Genomic DNA, 16,506 nt, shown 5'->3' with positions numbered 1-16,506 from the left:
TTTGAAGCACAACACAGGTGCCAATAGCCCTGCCAAGGAATTCAGCAGTATCCATGCTTGCACGGATGATGCACTTCACTGCATTGTGTCATGCACTGCCTGAGACAGAGAATTCCAAGGTCCTCCAGGACAGCTAGAAAGATCTTGCTAGTGAGAATATTCATTTGCCAAAAGCAAGAGTTCCAACTATGTTAGCCATGGTTGAAGAATTGCTCTAAGAACGTTTATTTTCATCTCAATGGAGGGCAACTGAAAGTCTAGCAGCTCGGCTGCCCTCCAGACCACTGCCACAAATGAAGAACTTACTTCCATTTGTGTCCATGCAGCACGTCAAGCTTCATCGCAGAGAAGGTATTTAGCTGACTGGCATTTGTATATCCAAGCATAGTACATCTTCAGTATAGTGATGGGGAGTAAATCGCCTCGCTCCTTCTGTGATCAGTATCTTGGGTGATCCTATGTGTTTCTCGTACAGGGTCAAAGTCAAAAAGAGTGAAGCTGCTGCTGAAAGCTGCATAGCCACAGAAGCACCAGGTGAGAGTCAGGCTGCATAAAACCCAGTTGCCCTTGCATGCTCTTGCAGCACAACATCTGTTGAGCTCAAGACAACATCAGTTTGGGGTCAGATTTGGGAGTCAACACTGCTCTTCTATTGATGCAGTGGAAGCGGCTGGTGTGGAAGTCTGTACTAGAGTTGGTAGGGACCCATAAACAGGTTTCAAGGCAACAAAGTATTGGAGGACATCCTGAAGGCAATAGAACTGGAGGCCCCGCAACTCTATGCTGCTTGAACGTGCAATAAAGGTAGTCAAGATTGTGGTGGGGTGGGTTAAAGTCTGGTTTTGACTTTTTATGTTTCCGCTTGGACTTCAACTTACCTTAAGACTGAGTAAGAAGTGGATTGATTGACGGAACCACCCTGTCACAGGGACTGCAAACTGAAGCAGGAGCTAGACTTGTATTTCAACTGCAACCTCTTGTGTACGGTGATGAACAGCTTCTCCTCCTGGTCCTTGATCACCTTTGGGTGCTTGTGGGCACACATGCTGCACAACTTAAAGAGTCATGCTAGGAGCCCAAGCACCAAACACACCTCATGCAGGTCCATAACCAACCCCTGCTCCCAGCACCCTTCGCATGGCTTTAAGCCTGTAGATTTCAGAGGGGTTATCATTTCAGAGCACAATGTCGGAAAGTTATTAGAAGTGGTCTGTAAAACAGAAAAGCACAGAGTAAAACTCTGTATTCACTGCCAAAGTTGCAGAGTAACAGAAAATGGCGCCAGCACAAAAGTGTGGCGCTTGCATGCAGCTCTGCTCCTTCAGTTCCGGGGCACTATGGAGCCAACACAGAGCTGCACATGACCCTCACCTGCTGGCACGTGGGAGCACAGCTGCTGAAACTATGAATCCAGTTTGGCACCTGGGGATACTCTAAAGATGAAGAACCTGCATTTAGAATTTTCCATCATAAGACTAGGATGTCTGCACTAGGCTTGACTTGCGAACAGCCCGTTACATTGTATGCAGATTGCTTAAACAGCACTAAAGTAATTAGTCCACAAAAATGTCACCCCTTTTTTACCTTGCCCCGATTTGATGAACCTCCTGGAAACTTGTTCTACAAAAGAAGACTAAAAATGGTGAGTCTGCCAAATGACATGTGGATTCATAAAGGAATGCAATAGTAATTAGCAAATTAACACTTCTTTAGCTCAGCCTTTTAACTGTGGCCCCACCCAAAAATCAATCTGCATGAATCTAAAAATGAGAAGGGTAACCTAAATAAGCACCAGAATCTAACTATATTTATCCAATGCGCTGATCTTGTAGGCAAACCAAAGAAATCCTCTTCAACTGTCAGAGACCTCTCTATAATTTAACCCTTTGAAGCCCACTCAACACATTTATATTGTAATACAAATTTCTCAAAAAACTACTAAACTGATTTACCATAAGTCAAGCAAAGGCACTGCTCCGAGTAAAGTTCAAGTTTTATAGCAAGCCTGGTGTAAGTCAAAATAATATTTTTTCCTCTCTAAAGAAGAGCACAGTTTACCTTTTTATTCTACCCCATCCTCTTTTACACACTTAAGCCCCTGATGGAGTTGGTCTTGAAGGTTAAAGTGAATTTATGGTTAGGAGTGCTTATAACACCTCAATGAGGTTAGAACCACAATCCATAACTTGCTCAGGAGTCAGCAAACCATAGCTCGTACACCAAAGCACAAATATTTGTTGTATAAAATGACCAATGTCCAATACTTCCAGGCCAGATAAACGGAGATCTAAATAAAAGGTACAGCGTACAGGACTTACGCAGTTACTAAATAAGACCACTTTCACAATTATATCTGCCTTTTTTAAACTTCTGGAGAAAACAAGAGCTCATTTGCTCTTCTGAAATCCTCCCACACATTCTCAAAAAACGTTTAATGGAAAACTTTCCATATAACAACTAACATTCGACTGCCAAAACAGACCACTGAACTTAACCTTGCACTTTAAAAGAACACTGTGCATATAAACAGTGTTAACCACTTTAGCAGACATTGTTCTATTTATATTTTACTCGTTGAGTAAAATGTTGACAATAAGCAGACAGACACGAACCTCCCATTAACTTTCTCAAGCCACCCTTTAATGATTCACGGCCCATCACCTCCAGTAGTCAAGCTTTGAGTGAATTCTCTACGCGCTCCTCCAATAGTTTTCGATCTAGGGTGTTGTGGTTTGACAGTGGACACCAGGGTCGGATTGGGATCACAATTCGGCCCGGGCACTCACCAAAAAAGTGGCCCACATTCCCGGATCCTCCCTTTCATCGGTCACCATCTAGTTAGTCTCAATAAACAGAGAAATGTTTGCTAAATTAAATATTTTAAAGCTTCTAGAGGCACACTGGTTCAGGAACCCCTTTCTATGCTGCATAACATCATCCATGTCTGACAGCATAGGAGCCTCTGATAATTAGATCTACAAAGTTTGCCTTTTTGCTCACGTTTTACAGGTGACGTTCAGTTCATGATATAATACTCTACTGAATTCATCTTTACTTAGTTACCCGCAATCAGGGTCCCATCTGGTGTTGCCGCATGAGTGCAATTAGTTTAGGACTCGCTGACATCTTCATGTATAGTACTGTTCATTTATTTTAAGTCTTGTTTTAAATGCTTGTTTACAGCACTGACATTGGTCCACTCAGTGCTTTCTGTACTTTTGTAGGTACACGTTTTCAGGACTGACCTTAATGCCATATCCAGTTATTTACACCCGGCACTCCCAACAAGGCCTAAAAGACAATGGGCCTGTGGTGACAACACCGGACCACTTCTCCTACCCCCTCCCAGCCCACCATAGCCTGAGGGGAGAATGGCCCTACGGCCACAAAATCACCTCCTCCCTCGGGCCCCCATGGATGCCTCTGAATATTCACACCCTACCCATAACCTGAAGACCAGGGCCCAGCAGGGAATGACACTGCTTCTGCCCAGGCAGGTCCCACGAGGCAGGGGGCCGAGGTGAGAATGCCCTGAAGGCCAGAGCAACACCAATCTCCAATTACAGCAGGTCGGGAGAGAGCCTGTGTTGCTAGTGCAGCATTAGAGGCCTGACGGGGACTTGGGAAGACAACAATAAGTCTCTCGATCTGGTTTTTAAAATAAACGGCCCACAAGTGTCCCTGAAGCATACATGCCAATAGACCCGATTCAGGCGGGAGTCTACCGATTTTTCAAGGCAAAAATTGCTTTCTTTGAGCTGTCTCCCGCCTGAAATTGCATTATTTATAATAGAAGTCAATGGGGAATTTTCATTCTCCCGATTTTATATTGTAAATTTCCCACGTCCCTGTCCTAAAATGTTGGCATGTATGCTGAAGCACCGGCCCACCGGCCAATGCCCGACTGCCCGCCTTCCCAATCCGACCCTGGTGGACACCGGAGCTAGCATTGAGCAAGTACGCCCGGTACCAGTTGAAGATCGCAAGTGTATGCCACTCTCAAAATAAAAATAAAAACATTCCACTTTAGATGCAAGTAAGACTACTCACCTTCTAGACAATGTGACAGACATAACCCTTATGGAGACCTTTGCTTAGGCCAAACAGAGCTCAAGATATGCTGACACCACTGGGGTAATGATTCATACAAAAGCAAAAAGGCTCTATCCACTATTATTTTCTTTTCAGGAGGCAGGCACAGACGCTTCTGACCATGAGAGTGTGAAACGTCGGCCTAGTAGGCCAAAATCATGCCTGGATTCCCAAAGCATTACCATCACCGTAAAATAACTTGTTTTTCACACAGCACAATATATCACGGTTTATTCACAAGCGCTGATAAATAGGAAGTGTGCCATTACACTGTTTTAAGTTTACTGACAGGAGTCAGAAGCATTAAAGGTGGATTTACAAACTCATGACCTGTTGGTCTCACACAAGGTTTGCAATGCCCACTTAACTTGCCGAATCATTTTAATTACTTAGGGGGGGGGGACCAACAAAAAGTTCAATGCTTGGCATTGAGTCCCAACTTTAAAGTGACAACACTAGAAACACTTAACCTTCTTAAGGGGCATTGATGTTACTAGCATTCGTTGATCGCACTTGTCAAAGTGTCATTGATGGAAAGGGGTAGGCAAATGTTACTGACCAGTCTATTGACAGTGCATTCCCTTGGGATAGGTGGTGAGGGTACCTGAAAACAAAGTTTTTATATTTGTAGGCATTGTAAACAGGTCTATTTGTGGTGTTCCTCTAGGCTTGGAAGATTGTGTCTATCACTCTTGGTTTAACTGTCAATTGTGCAAGATACTTATTGCCTACTTAGTCAGTCTGCTTTTGTGTGTTGTTGTCTACCAAGATAATCCTCTTTTGGACCGACCATCTCCAGATGCCCTGTGTAACCTTGGATAGAGCATTTGATCTTGTGCCCCTCCCGCCGTCCCCCACACCTCCCTCTCCTGTTCATGTGTACAATTGGGTTGAAGTTGTCTGTGTGGATCTGCACTACTTTCCCTGGATCTTTGCAGAATGCATTTCCAAAACATCTGTACATTTTACGGCCTCTTGTGGTGTCCACCAATCTGTGAATTTTAGATTCCCCATGTGTGCTCCCAGCCCTATGTGGGATGCATCCATCGTTATGGTCAGTGTATAGACAGATTGCTTTAAATGTCTCCTGTTATGTATTGTAATAACCACCTCTGTATGTCTGTGCAATTTCCTCGTGACAACCACCAGACCACTCCAATACCAGTTGACTGAGACCACTGACTTTCCAGCCACTCTTGTACAGGTCTCATAGGTAACCTGGCGGAGGGAGAGAGGCTTATGGGAATCCAAAAATCCATTATGGCCAACGTAGTGTGGTAAAGGCAAACTTGGCATTATCAGTGCAGCACCTCATTTTGGAGTTCGAAAGGTTTGGCCTTTTCTAATTCAGCCCCCAGGCAGGTCTTTTTATTCGTCGGGTGGGGGTGAGGATTTCTCATTGTTCATTTAGACAACCACTATAGAGCCACATTTTGCGAAAATTTGCATTGCTGATTTTACCTCAACTGGTCTGACTTTAAATTGCTAATGGTGATTGGTAATGGCTCTTGTTCATCCAAATAGGGAAATAAGCTTTTTTTCAGCTAGCGGTCATGTAATCTCCCCTCTGAATCACTTTCTGTAGAGTGGTCATTTTTGAATTTCTGTGTCGAGATAATTTTTTTTGGAATCTTAAGTCAATTAGTGGTCCTAATGAAAGGTCTTATTGTGGATTTCGGAGTCAACTCCCTGACTGCATTCTCCCTATATTGCCCCCTTCTTCAGGAGGTCCTGTACTTGCTGCTGCAGTAGCTTTAGATCTTCTGTTTTGCAGGCTCTCTATTTTGGCTTGATGTTGGGAGGTATTTCAATGCAAAAGCCATATTTTAGGTTCAAACTCGATTTGATGGAGGTGGTTTCCCAGCATTCTTAAAGGAAGCCTCCTATACCCCGAACAGATTTACATGTTGGGGCGTACTGGCTGAGGGTTATTTGCTTGGTGTGCCATATCATCTTGGGCATTTGCTCCTGCCTCTGTGCTCTGGCAACAAAATTAGTGTCTCTGCAGCAGAGGGTGTTCCCACTATGGATTTACCCCTTGCATGCCTGTCCTATGACTAATATGTTTTTTTGTGGTTGAAGGAAATTAAGCCGTCTTGTTGATATATTGGTAGCGAGTATGGATATTTTGAGGACACCTCTAGCTTGTAGTGCTCCCATTGCCTTAGCTGTGTTATCCTTCTCCATTTGTTGTAAGGATTCATCTACTGCTGGTCACGAGAGGATCTACCCTGTACAGGACATGTTGATTGTCAATGCCTGTGTTTCAGGCTTGAATCCTCAGACGGTGAGCCAGTGTGGTGTCACTTCACAGCTGCCTGCTAGTCAAATCTGCAACATCCTGGGAGAAATTCAGGCATGTATTTGAAATCATTTTCTACTCCTGGATGACAACTTTAGCCATATTTTTTTTATTGTTTTGGCAGATGTTGCACGAGATCTTCAATTTTGACTCATTGCTGGTAATCATATATGCAAAGCAGGGCATGTGTGCCTTGTGAAACACAACTGGAAGCCTGCTGTTCCTCTCCATTCTTCAACCTACTATGTTAAGTCTTTTGCTCTCCCTATCTGAAAGTGAACCTGTTGATGCAGGCACATTAGCCCTCTTCCTAGTTGTGGACACTATTAGTGAGTTCGCTGTCATGTTGGTGTAAAGGTGTATAGGTATAGTCGGTCCTAGCTTGAAGGCTAGCATTTCTTTCCCAACTTGTGGTGGTTGCCTTCAAAGAAGCTAGCTCTTTAAAGGCCTCTTTGCCTTGCTCTATAAAGCTAGAGAGCCTGGGCAAGAACTGGTTCCTCTACTAAGATGGTTGAGGTATCTCTGGTAGGAAGCAAGTCTTTGCTTGTTCTTTCCTGAGTTGCACTATGTAGAAGTCTCCTCTTTTTTTTTCTCCAAGGTAGCTTATTACATTTTACCATATCAAAGGAAAAAAGTCATAGTAGGATGTCTCTGCGTATAAGTATAGGCTTCAGGAAGTACTTTCTGTATTTCCTCCTCTCCCTTTGGATTAACATTCGCTTTCCATTTTCGCGCGATCCATTGTTTAGCATTATTCTCCCTTGTTATTCACTGACACTCAGTTGATTTCACTCAGTTGATTTCAAACCCAGAAGTATTACCACGGGGTCTGGATTCACACAGATGCCCAAGGTGTCTCTGAAGTGGCTCAAATATTCCTTCCAAAAGTTCTTTTAGACAGGCCATGACAACTATACCTGCAAGTCAACTCTTTCATTGGCACTCATGTGAGCAAGTTCCCTCTACAGTCCCATACATATTCTTTATTTTAGCTGGGGTAATGTGCCACAAAAGCATGTGCTTGTACATGGATTCCCTATTCTGGATACTGCGACAGGGAAAGACAACTGTCACACAGGCACCAAGCATTTCAAACTAGGATCCTCTGCCATTATTTCATATGGCAATTGTTTTTCAGGCCCTGTATCTAAGTATTGCATATATAATCTGATACTCTTAACCACTCCATTACAACAAGAGGTCATCTGGAGAAGAGGGTCATAATGGATAGAAGATCTGTTTCTACTCTAATAAGGGTTGTTTATACTCCCTGTAGAGCTACTCCTGAAGCTTTCTTTGGAGTGACTTGGTGGCTTCCAAGACTATGGGTGTCTCAACCCAAGGCCTCCTTTCCCCTATTTTTCCAGGGTTTGCTGATTGATTTTAAAGAGGTGTTTATTTATTTTATTTATTTTAAAAGTTTTATATAGCGCGGACAAGATCTTTGCAGATATCAGAGCGCTTTACATAGATGGATACATGATGGGGCGTACTCATACCAATAAATCAAATCAAAACAGTACAAATAGGTTACATAGAGGGGTACATGATGGGGGCGTAATCATACAAATAAATCAATAAATCGAACAGTACAACTAGGTTACATACGGGGTATGTGAGGGAGACTACTCATACAAGTAGGCAAAGGGGTCAAGCAGGTAGAAGCATGTAGTACATTGTTAACATAGTTCTAGATACTAGTTCAAGTGCATTTAGCCATGAGGATAGCCTTTACCTCTTTTTTAAAGAGTGTAGTAGATGGGATAAGCCTGGTTTCTGGAGGGAGAGAGTTCCAGATCCTAGGTGCCATTCCAGAGAAGGAGCGCTTATATGTTTTTTCCTTCCGGAATCTTCGCGGTTTCAGCAGAAGATTATTTGTGCCTCTAGTGTTTCTGGTTCCGCCAGATATTGTCAATTTCTGGGCGAGGTAACCGGGTGATTTAAGGTGAACCGCCTTGTGTGTCATGCAGGTGATTTTCAGGTGTATTCTGGCTTCAAATGGCAGCCAATTCAGGGCTCTCAGGTCAGGGGTAATGTGGGAGTGCTTTTTTGACCCAGTGATGAGTCTCGCTGCAGCGTTTAGGGAGGCTCTTAGTGGTGCGGTTGTGGTTAGGGGGAGTCCGACTAGTGCGGTGCTGCCGTATTCAATTCGGGGGAGGACTATAGCTTGTACTGCGGTTTGGAAGTCTTTGGCTGTGAGGAAGGGTTTAAGTTTTCTCAGAGTATTGATCTGAAAGTTCGCGCCCTTAGTTGCCTTGCTGATGTGTTGCTGCATGTTGAGATTGGTGTCAAGTGTAATGCCTAAAGATTTTGCTGAGTCCACGATGGTGGGTTGGACATTGAGTGCAGTTAGGTGTTTAAGCCAAGTTTGAGCAGTGGAGCTCTTAGCTGGAGGTGAGATCAGAAGGAACTCTGTTTTCAGGGCATTGAGTTTGAGGTGATTATCGGCAAGCCAGGATTGGGTGCATCTGATTGTTGCGTTCAGGAGCAGGATGTCATTGGGAGATTGTAATTTGAGATAAAGTTGGGTGTCATCGGCATACATGTGAAAGTGTACATTGGATGCTTGTAGCAAGGTGGTGAGTGGTTCCATGACTAGGTTGAACAGAGTTGGGGATAAAGAGGATCCCTGGGGGACTCCTAACGTTACAGGTATTGGCGAGGACATCAGGTTGTTGCTCTTGAATTTCTGCGTCCTGTTGTGAAGAAAGGAAGTAAACCACTTGAGAACAGTTCCAGATAAGCCCATTCTTGTGTTTAGGAGTTCTAGCAGATTCTCATGTTTAACGGTGTCGAATGCTGAAGAGAGATCAAGAAGGATGAGGAGGCAGGTGTCGTTTTGGTCTAGCATTTGAAGTGCGTCGTCAATTATGTGCGTCATGGCCGTTTCAGTACTGTGTCCCGCTCGGAAGCCTGACTGGTGCGGGTTGAGGAGATCAAATTGCTCAATGTGCTTAGTCAATTGTAGTTGTGCGCATTTTTCTAGTAGTTTGGCGAGGGTGGGAATATTGGTGATGGGTCGGTAGTTGTGGAGGTCAGAGGGGTCGGCTGTGGGCTTTTTTAGTAGAGGTGTGACTTGACCAACTTTGAGGGAGTCAGGGATGCTTCCTTGTTGGAGAGAGCTGTTGACAATTTTAGTCCAGAGAGGGAGAAGCAGAGGGGTAAAGTCTTTTACTGCGGAAGCAGGCAAGGGGTCCGTGAGGTGATTGGATGGTTTCAGGGTGTTGAGCAGTTTACCAATTTCTTCTTCCGAGTATGTGCCAAAGGTTGACCATGTAGCATTGTTTTTTGGTTAAGCGGTTGTTGGGCACTGGGGTTTGGAATGGAGGCTTGCATCAATAAGGAGATCGCTTTTTATGTTGTCAGTTTTTTGGATAAAGAAAGCAGCGAAGTCTTCACAGGAGGGAGCTTTACTCGCAGTGTTAAGTGGTTGGGGTTGTTCCTTGGATTGTGATCTGATAAGCTCAAATGGTTTTCTCGGTCTGTTTTTTGCCTGGTCGAGCTGGCGGCTGAAGAAGTCTGATTTTGTACGTTTTATTTTCCTGAAGTAGGCGTTTCTCTTTTTCTTCAGGTCTTTTAGGTGCATTGCAGAGGGAGCTGCTCTCCAGATACGTTGGACTCTTGCAAGAATGCTGCCCCTTCAGTCTTGAGATACTGTTTCTTCCGTACTATGCTGAGCACTTGTTGTTTGGAGTTCCTTGCTGAGAGACTCTTATTTACTGGCAATGGTGTGTATCCCTTCTCTCATGTATGTTTTCCTTCCACCTAGCTAGAGCCCTTCTGGAGTTGAAAAAGTGTGAAGATTTGCCCCTACATGTACCTTTTGGTTTCGTCCTGAGGGAGCTCCTTCAACTTCAGTGGTGAACAAACAGTTGAATTCCTCACTGTTGAAGGCTATTTAGGTGTCTTCTAGACCAATATTTTGGGTCAGACCTAACAAGACCATGCAGCATTAAGGGACTAGATTTTTTGACGGCGGACAATGCTCTTTTGGTGTCTTTTCCGGTAAGACCATAGTTACAGTCGTTGAATGGATGGAGATGGTGTAGTGGTTTGGAGAGCAGGATGGAGATGAGATATCGAGGTATATGATGTTCCATTCCTTGAGAAATCCTTCAATTCCACCTCCTGCTAGTGTTATGTATAGGGGAACCCTTAAATGTAAATCACTTGCTGCTGTGTCAAGACTTCAATAATGCTGCTCCTCTTCCTTGGATCCTCCTTTAAGAAGGTCTGTCCTGGCATGCTGGGGTACTATCATTGTGTCAGGGCACCCTGGCTTGATTCCTGTGTCATCAATTGGGAGTGAAGTGCTGTCAGCTCCTTCTTGCGGGCTGATCTTCTTCTGAATTCTTCTCTAAAGTGAGGTCTCCCATGGACTTTGCGCTGTCATTATTCATTTTCTCAAGCAGGTCATCGATTGCCACTCCAACAAGGCTTACCCTAGTAAATGGCATGTATACCACTGATGTTCTTACCTCCTACTTGAGGCCATACAAATGCGGTCATGCAGGTCTCCTGAGTATTGTACCAGTGCAAAGATGTCTGCTAGCTGTATCTGCAGCATCCAGGGCTAACTTTAAACAGGTGCTTGCTGCCTTTCTGTCCTGGATGAAATTCTTTGCCCTTTTGTCGTACTGCTCAGGGAGGCGTTTTAGGAGGGTCTTTATATGTTTCCACTGCTGTTGTCTGTACCCGTTTAGCAAGGTGTTGGCGCTGGCAACCCTCCACTAGATATCTGGACAACACTACATTTTCCAATTCACCGTTTCCACCCACTTGCTTTTCTTGTCAAATGCTGGGACCATTGCTGAAGGGTCATTAGTCCTCTTTTGTGTCATGGAGACTATAATGGAGTCTGCACTGACACAGCCAATGATGTATGCGTGTTCCAGACCAGAATGTTTGTATGTTGTAACTATAGGGGTGACTGTCTTGGCTATGGACGGCTCTCTGAATGCCTCTCTTCTGTAGTCCAACACAATGGGCAGCATGGGCAGGAATTGCATTCTCCTTCAATAGGCCAGCAATGTTTCCAGAAGCAAGCAGGACGCTGCCTGCTCCTCCCAGTAGAACGCTGCTTCAGTAGCCATCTTTATGATGGCATTATAATGGATATCTTCTGGCAGTGAAGGTCTCGAGTGGAATGGATCGACACTGCCAGTGAATCCTGTATCTCTTAATGGAGTCGTCTAACTCCTTTTTCCTCATCAGAGCTCCCATCTTGGTCTCAAGGTGTCTCTTCTTCATTTTGACTGAGTGCTTTCGATTCAATGTTGATTGTCGAAGTCTTTCTTTTTGACGCCGAAGGCTCCACTGCATTCCTCTTGGTCGTCCTTTGGGGTCAAGGTCAGTTCACAGGATTTGAAACCTGTGGTATCCCTGGATTTGGGCTAGTTTCTGTCATCCACAACAATTACATTTTTTTTTTGCCTGTGTGACCTCGGGGTACTTTGAATCCGAGGAGGTCTGCTCCATCCCCAGTAGCCCTTGGGTTGTTAACCTATTGCTTGCAACATTAGGTGTCTCTTGATGTTGATTTTTTTTTAATGACTTATCACTATGGGTGTCCTCAGTTCTGGGATGGAATCTTGACTCTGTGCCATATCAGTCACCCTCGCATGCTTCATTGTAGTTTGCCAAGTTCTGTTTTTCTCATGCCTGTAGTATTTTTGGCTACAACTCTGCACAGGCGCCGCAGTCCTCTGTCTGGTGGCACAAGTTGCATACCCCATGATTGACCTCTTGTTTAAATTTGTGGTGGCAGTTAGGGCAGAACCTTAATGGCATTTGCTCCATTTCTGCGCTACATTCTCCGGGGGACAAACTGGTGGGTGAGAGGGGCTCAAAACCAATTTTGAGAGGGAAACTGATTTTCATGTAGGTCTTTCAGTGTTTTGTTCTCTGATAAAAAAACCTGTTTATTTTCCTGAAAAAACTGCTTTTTTCTTCTGCTTGTCCAAGGAGGAGCTCCTACCTTGAGATCCAGACCTAAAGGTGGGGGACAATAAATAAAGATCCTAACTACACTGGAAGGCTTGCAGGACGTGTGTCTGAGCACAGTAAAGGCTGGAAATAACACCAAATGGTAGGCAGCGCATACTCACTCAAAAAAAGAGAGAGAGAAGCACTATAAGGATAAACAGTTCTGGACCTAACCACTAGACTTAAGAGGATGTCTAAAATCCATACGGTTTGACTCACACAGACCATCCGCCTCCAATGAAACACCATTATGTTACAAATGGTCCCTGACCTGAAGAACATCAACATTTAATCAGACCTTATATGTTGAAACACATCTCAATTTCCCTTACTGGGTAGGAATAGACAGATTTATAAACATTATTCATATTCGACCTGTACAGCACACCAGTGAAATTCTACTGCAAGGACTACCACATTAGACCATTAGACAGACGCCCCAGCCATCTGAATCTGGTGAGGACATTTAGTCCCAGGCTGATATTGTTGCTCAGTCAGTGTAGATATTATGGCCTTAGGATTCTACCACTCCTATATTAACTACACTGACTGACAGCAACCCTCTTTCCATACATAAAACATTCATATACTGTATCCTGCAAACCTTATCTCCTAGCATTCCCTCTAACCTTCGCTAATAATTTAAAAAAACAAAAAGAACATTACATAGCTAGTTGCCTGTCATCAACTCATACTCACCCCTCCCCCCCTCAAGAACCCCAACCTGCATATAAAATATTACTAAAAAACTAACAGGTGTTCGGCAAACCTGTTCTACTAACCTTCCTTGTGGATCCCTGAAGGCCTTGCTCTCCTCCGTAGACTAGAGCAGAGAGCCTCAGCCAAGCAGGCTGCAGCAGGTCTTCGAGAGTTGAGAAATCAGCTGACTCCTGGTCTGCACTGAACCATGCGAGGCAAGGGAGAGAGGGCACCTGCTTTTCCCCTGGCTGCCTCGAATATTTGGAGACCAGTCAAAGGAGTTAAAGGCTGAGAAAGCATTTGGACATCCACATTTCATCTACCATTCTACCACCTCCATCAATTCTCTGGATAAGGAGCGGAGGCAGAGAATCAGTGCGAGCCCATCAACCTCTCTCATTAGATCTGTGAAGACCTGGGTGAGGAAGCTACTTGCTTCACGATTAATCCACAGATAACAGCAATTTAGAAGTCACCTCCGTTAATAACAGGATTCTGACTCTGGTATTCACAATAGGGGCTTCATACGGAGGCAATACACAAAAAGATAAATAAATATAATACATATTTTATTAATGGGGCATGATACCATATGCCACTTCAAGGCTCTTTGACTCACTGTAAGATTGGAATAGACAAGACAATAAAAATCTCTAAATGATGACACCGGTAAGGACGTGCAAGCATCTTCTATAACGGTTAATAAGGCACACTCCAGGTGAATGTAAAAAGCACGTGAGAGAAGTGAGACCTTTGACAAATTTATATGGAGCAGGAAAAATCTATGCACAGCATATTCATTATTTTAAGATTTAGTATCTCCAAGGAGAAGTTAACATTTGGGAAAGGTTGAGGATGATGTCCCCATGTTGGTATTAACTAAAGCACCCTTGCTAGAACGAATTACCGCTTTAGGGGATAGGCTGACAAGTATAGAGTCTGCTATTAAAGCCAACTCTTCACCTGTTATAAAGATGGCAACACCCAATTGCTCCATTCCATTAACTGCACCTGAAGTGCCTATGTTAATTGACACAACAAAAACTGTTTTAGCTCCCAGCATGTTACCTCCAACTGCTACTAAAACCGCGCACAAACCTTTGTTTAATACAAAAAAGGTCCGGATTGAAAGACAACCTCCTAAGAGTCAACCCCCACTGGTCACTAAAATCGCCCCTAATCCTTTGTCAACAAATTACTTGCTATTAGAGCAGAGCCAAACAGAACAGCACGTATAGACCTACCTCCGGAAGCCGCCCCCTTTGTGCTCGTTCTTTCAGGAGTACCAGCTCCCGCTCACAGGAAACCCGAGAGATATCAGGACCTATTATACAAGGTCATTTTCTGGTTAGCTAAAAATAGACCCCTGCCACCCAATATGGATGGTGGTATCCTGAGTGTTAGAAGGGTGGGCTGGTTAGGGTCATTACCTAAGGACATTCCTGGGGACCTAATCCTTGTTAAATTTAGGAATAGGAACATCGTCCCCTACTTACGATCCTCCCAGCCCCACGAAGGTGACGGCCCCATTTCCATTTGGGATTTGTATGATTTTTATCCGTGTACCCCACACATCCCTTTACCAAGATCTACAGCAGCATACAATTATTTGCTAGAAAGGGGTGGTATCAGCTTACCAGCCCCCCATAGATATGACTTATTCTATAAATACTGCAATGTTTGAATAGCTGTTATTAAGGGTCAAGCTTACATTTTAACCCAGTCAGTAATGCGGTTTTTATGTAGTATGTTCTTAAGCGAGGAAAAGGCTCCTATAGATTGGGCATATGTCTCTTTTAACTTGTATTATATGTAATTATGAAGAGCCAATAGCTGAGTGTCAAACTTGTTAACCTATTTTTCTTGGGAAGCATTCCTGAATTGACTCTTTATATCTGTATTAACATTGACACAAACGTCTTTCTATGCTATTTAATTGTTTTTTAAACAAGATTCTTGAAGGAAAATTTTAATTGTTTGTATAAATTTGTATATATTAGTTGTGTGTTTTGTGTATGTATTTTATATGCTTGTCTTTTATGAAGAAAAACTTCGAAATAAAGACGTTAAAAACTGAAACTGTATTAACTAAAGCATCAATACAAATTTGATTCAATGAACAACACTAAAACATAAGCAATTGGACATGTTTGCCTTTTCACAGAAGATTAATAATGTGTGTACAGTAGAAAATGTGCGAAGTTGTATTAGGTCATTTGTCATTAAATACCTCTGCTTCAGAGTCCTTCAGTTTCTGAATTTTTTCTTTAACCTTCATTTCAAAAACCTGCTCCATTTCCATCTCCATTTTTTTCATCTTGCTTACGTGGTCTCTTCTCTCCTCTTCCATTTGTGCAAGCGGGCTCCTATTTTAAATCCAAGGGAAAAATGAGGTCCATAGACTTGACACTTTTGATGCACAATAAAATACATGCTGTATGCAAAGAAAAAAACGGTACTCACTTTTTCATTGAGCAACATCTAAAAATAAGTAAAGACATCAGGAAATCACACTAACATCAAAATTCCATATTAAGTATCACAACATGAGTGAATCTTTATGAATTTCTTGCGCATACTTCAGAGACACAACTAGAAGTCCTGGAAAACCACTGCTTTGTCAAATGAATCACTCATAAGTGCAATGGCTTAGGTTTATCTGATCCTGTAGCAATTCCATTTGGCTGACTACTTAAACATCCAGATATGCGTAAACAAGAGTAAAAAAAAAACACATGAAAGTTTGAGCTTGGATAATAGTCCCAAGAGACTCATTAAATATTTAACTTTGGGAGCTTGTCAGCATATAATTGATAGTAAGCACACCACTAAGATGGGAATAAACGCATTCACGGCAATCTACAGCAATGAATAATTTTGTACACACCTAAACTGTAAACAGGACCTTTAGAAAGCATTAAATACACCGGAGCGTGTTCAGTCCATGACACGAATTAACCAAACATCACCTATTTGGACAACTTTTAGAGTTAAAATTCAGCATAATGAATCATCTCCAAGTTAAATATAGCAATTGTTTTAACACACAAACTATCTCCGAGGCCTTTGTATCGCAAAAGAACACATTTCAAATTCCAAAGAAGAAATCAGACCCCCTTGGTGCCAGAAATGTGACTCTACCTTCTCATATACTTCAAAGACAAAACAATCCACAACAGCACAACTGCTTCCTTATCATTAATCCAAGATAATCTGATCACAACTATAGCAATTCAGCAGTTTAAATGAAGCATTTGAAGAACCTATAAGAAATCCTTCGAAATTGTAAGGTACAGAAACCCTTTTAGCTCTAGTAAATATCTAATCCCACCAAGGTTGCGCTGTACTGACATTCTTGCAGCACTCTATTTTCCATTCTTTCCTTTCGCAACGCAAAGAATATATTTGACCTTGTTTAAACTTGCTAG

The 16,506-nt window shown here is 43.0% G+C and overlaps 1 protein-coding gene across 6 annotated transcripts in view; it reads right to left on the bottom strand.

Annotated features, from left to right (window-relative positions):
- The window catches only part of SEPTIN7 (septin 7), a 508,515-nt gene that overhangs the window by 31,453 nt on the left and 460,556 nt on the right, over nucleotides 1-16,506 (bottom strand). For all 6 annotated transcript variants that reach the window (XM_086964822.1, XM_086964825.1, XM_086964824.1 and 3 more), the window contains one exon: nucleotides 15,309-15,444. In XM_086964822.1, coding sequence (XP_086820948.1) covers nucleotides 15,309-15,444 — 136 coding nt within the window. The remainder of the gene's footprint in view (nucleotides 1-15,308; nucleotides 15,445-16,506) is intronic.

Source organism: Lissotriton vulgaris, chromosome 4_1 (assembly GCF_964263255.1).
Source record: "Lissotriton vulgaris chromosome 4_1, aLisVul1.2, whole genome shotgun sequence".
NCBI classification, from domain to species: Eukaryota; Metazoa; Chordata; class Amphibia; order Caudata; family Salamandridae; genus Lissotriton; species Lissotriton vulgaris.
The sequence above is the reverse complement of the archived record's forward strand: the minus strand, read 5'-3'. Positions and strand labels throughout refer to the sequence as shown.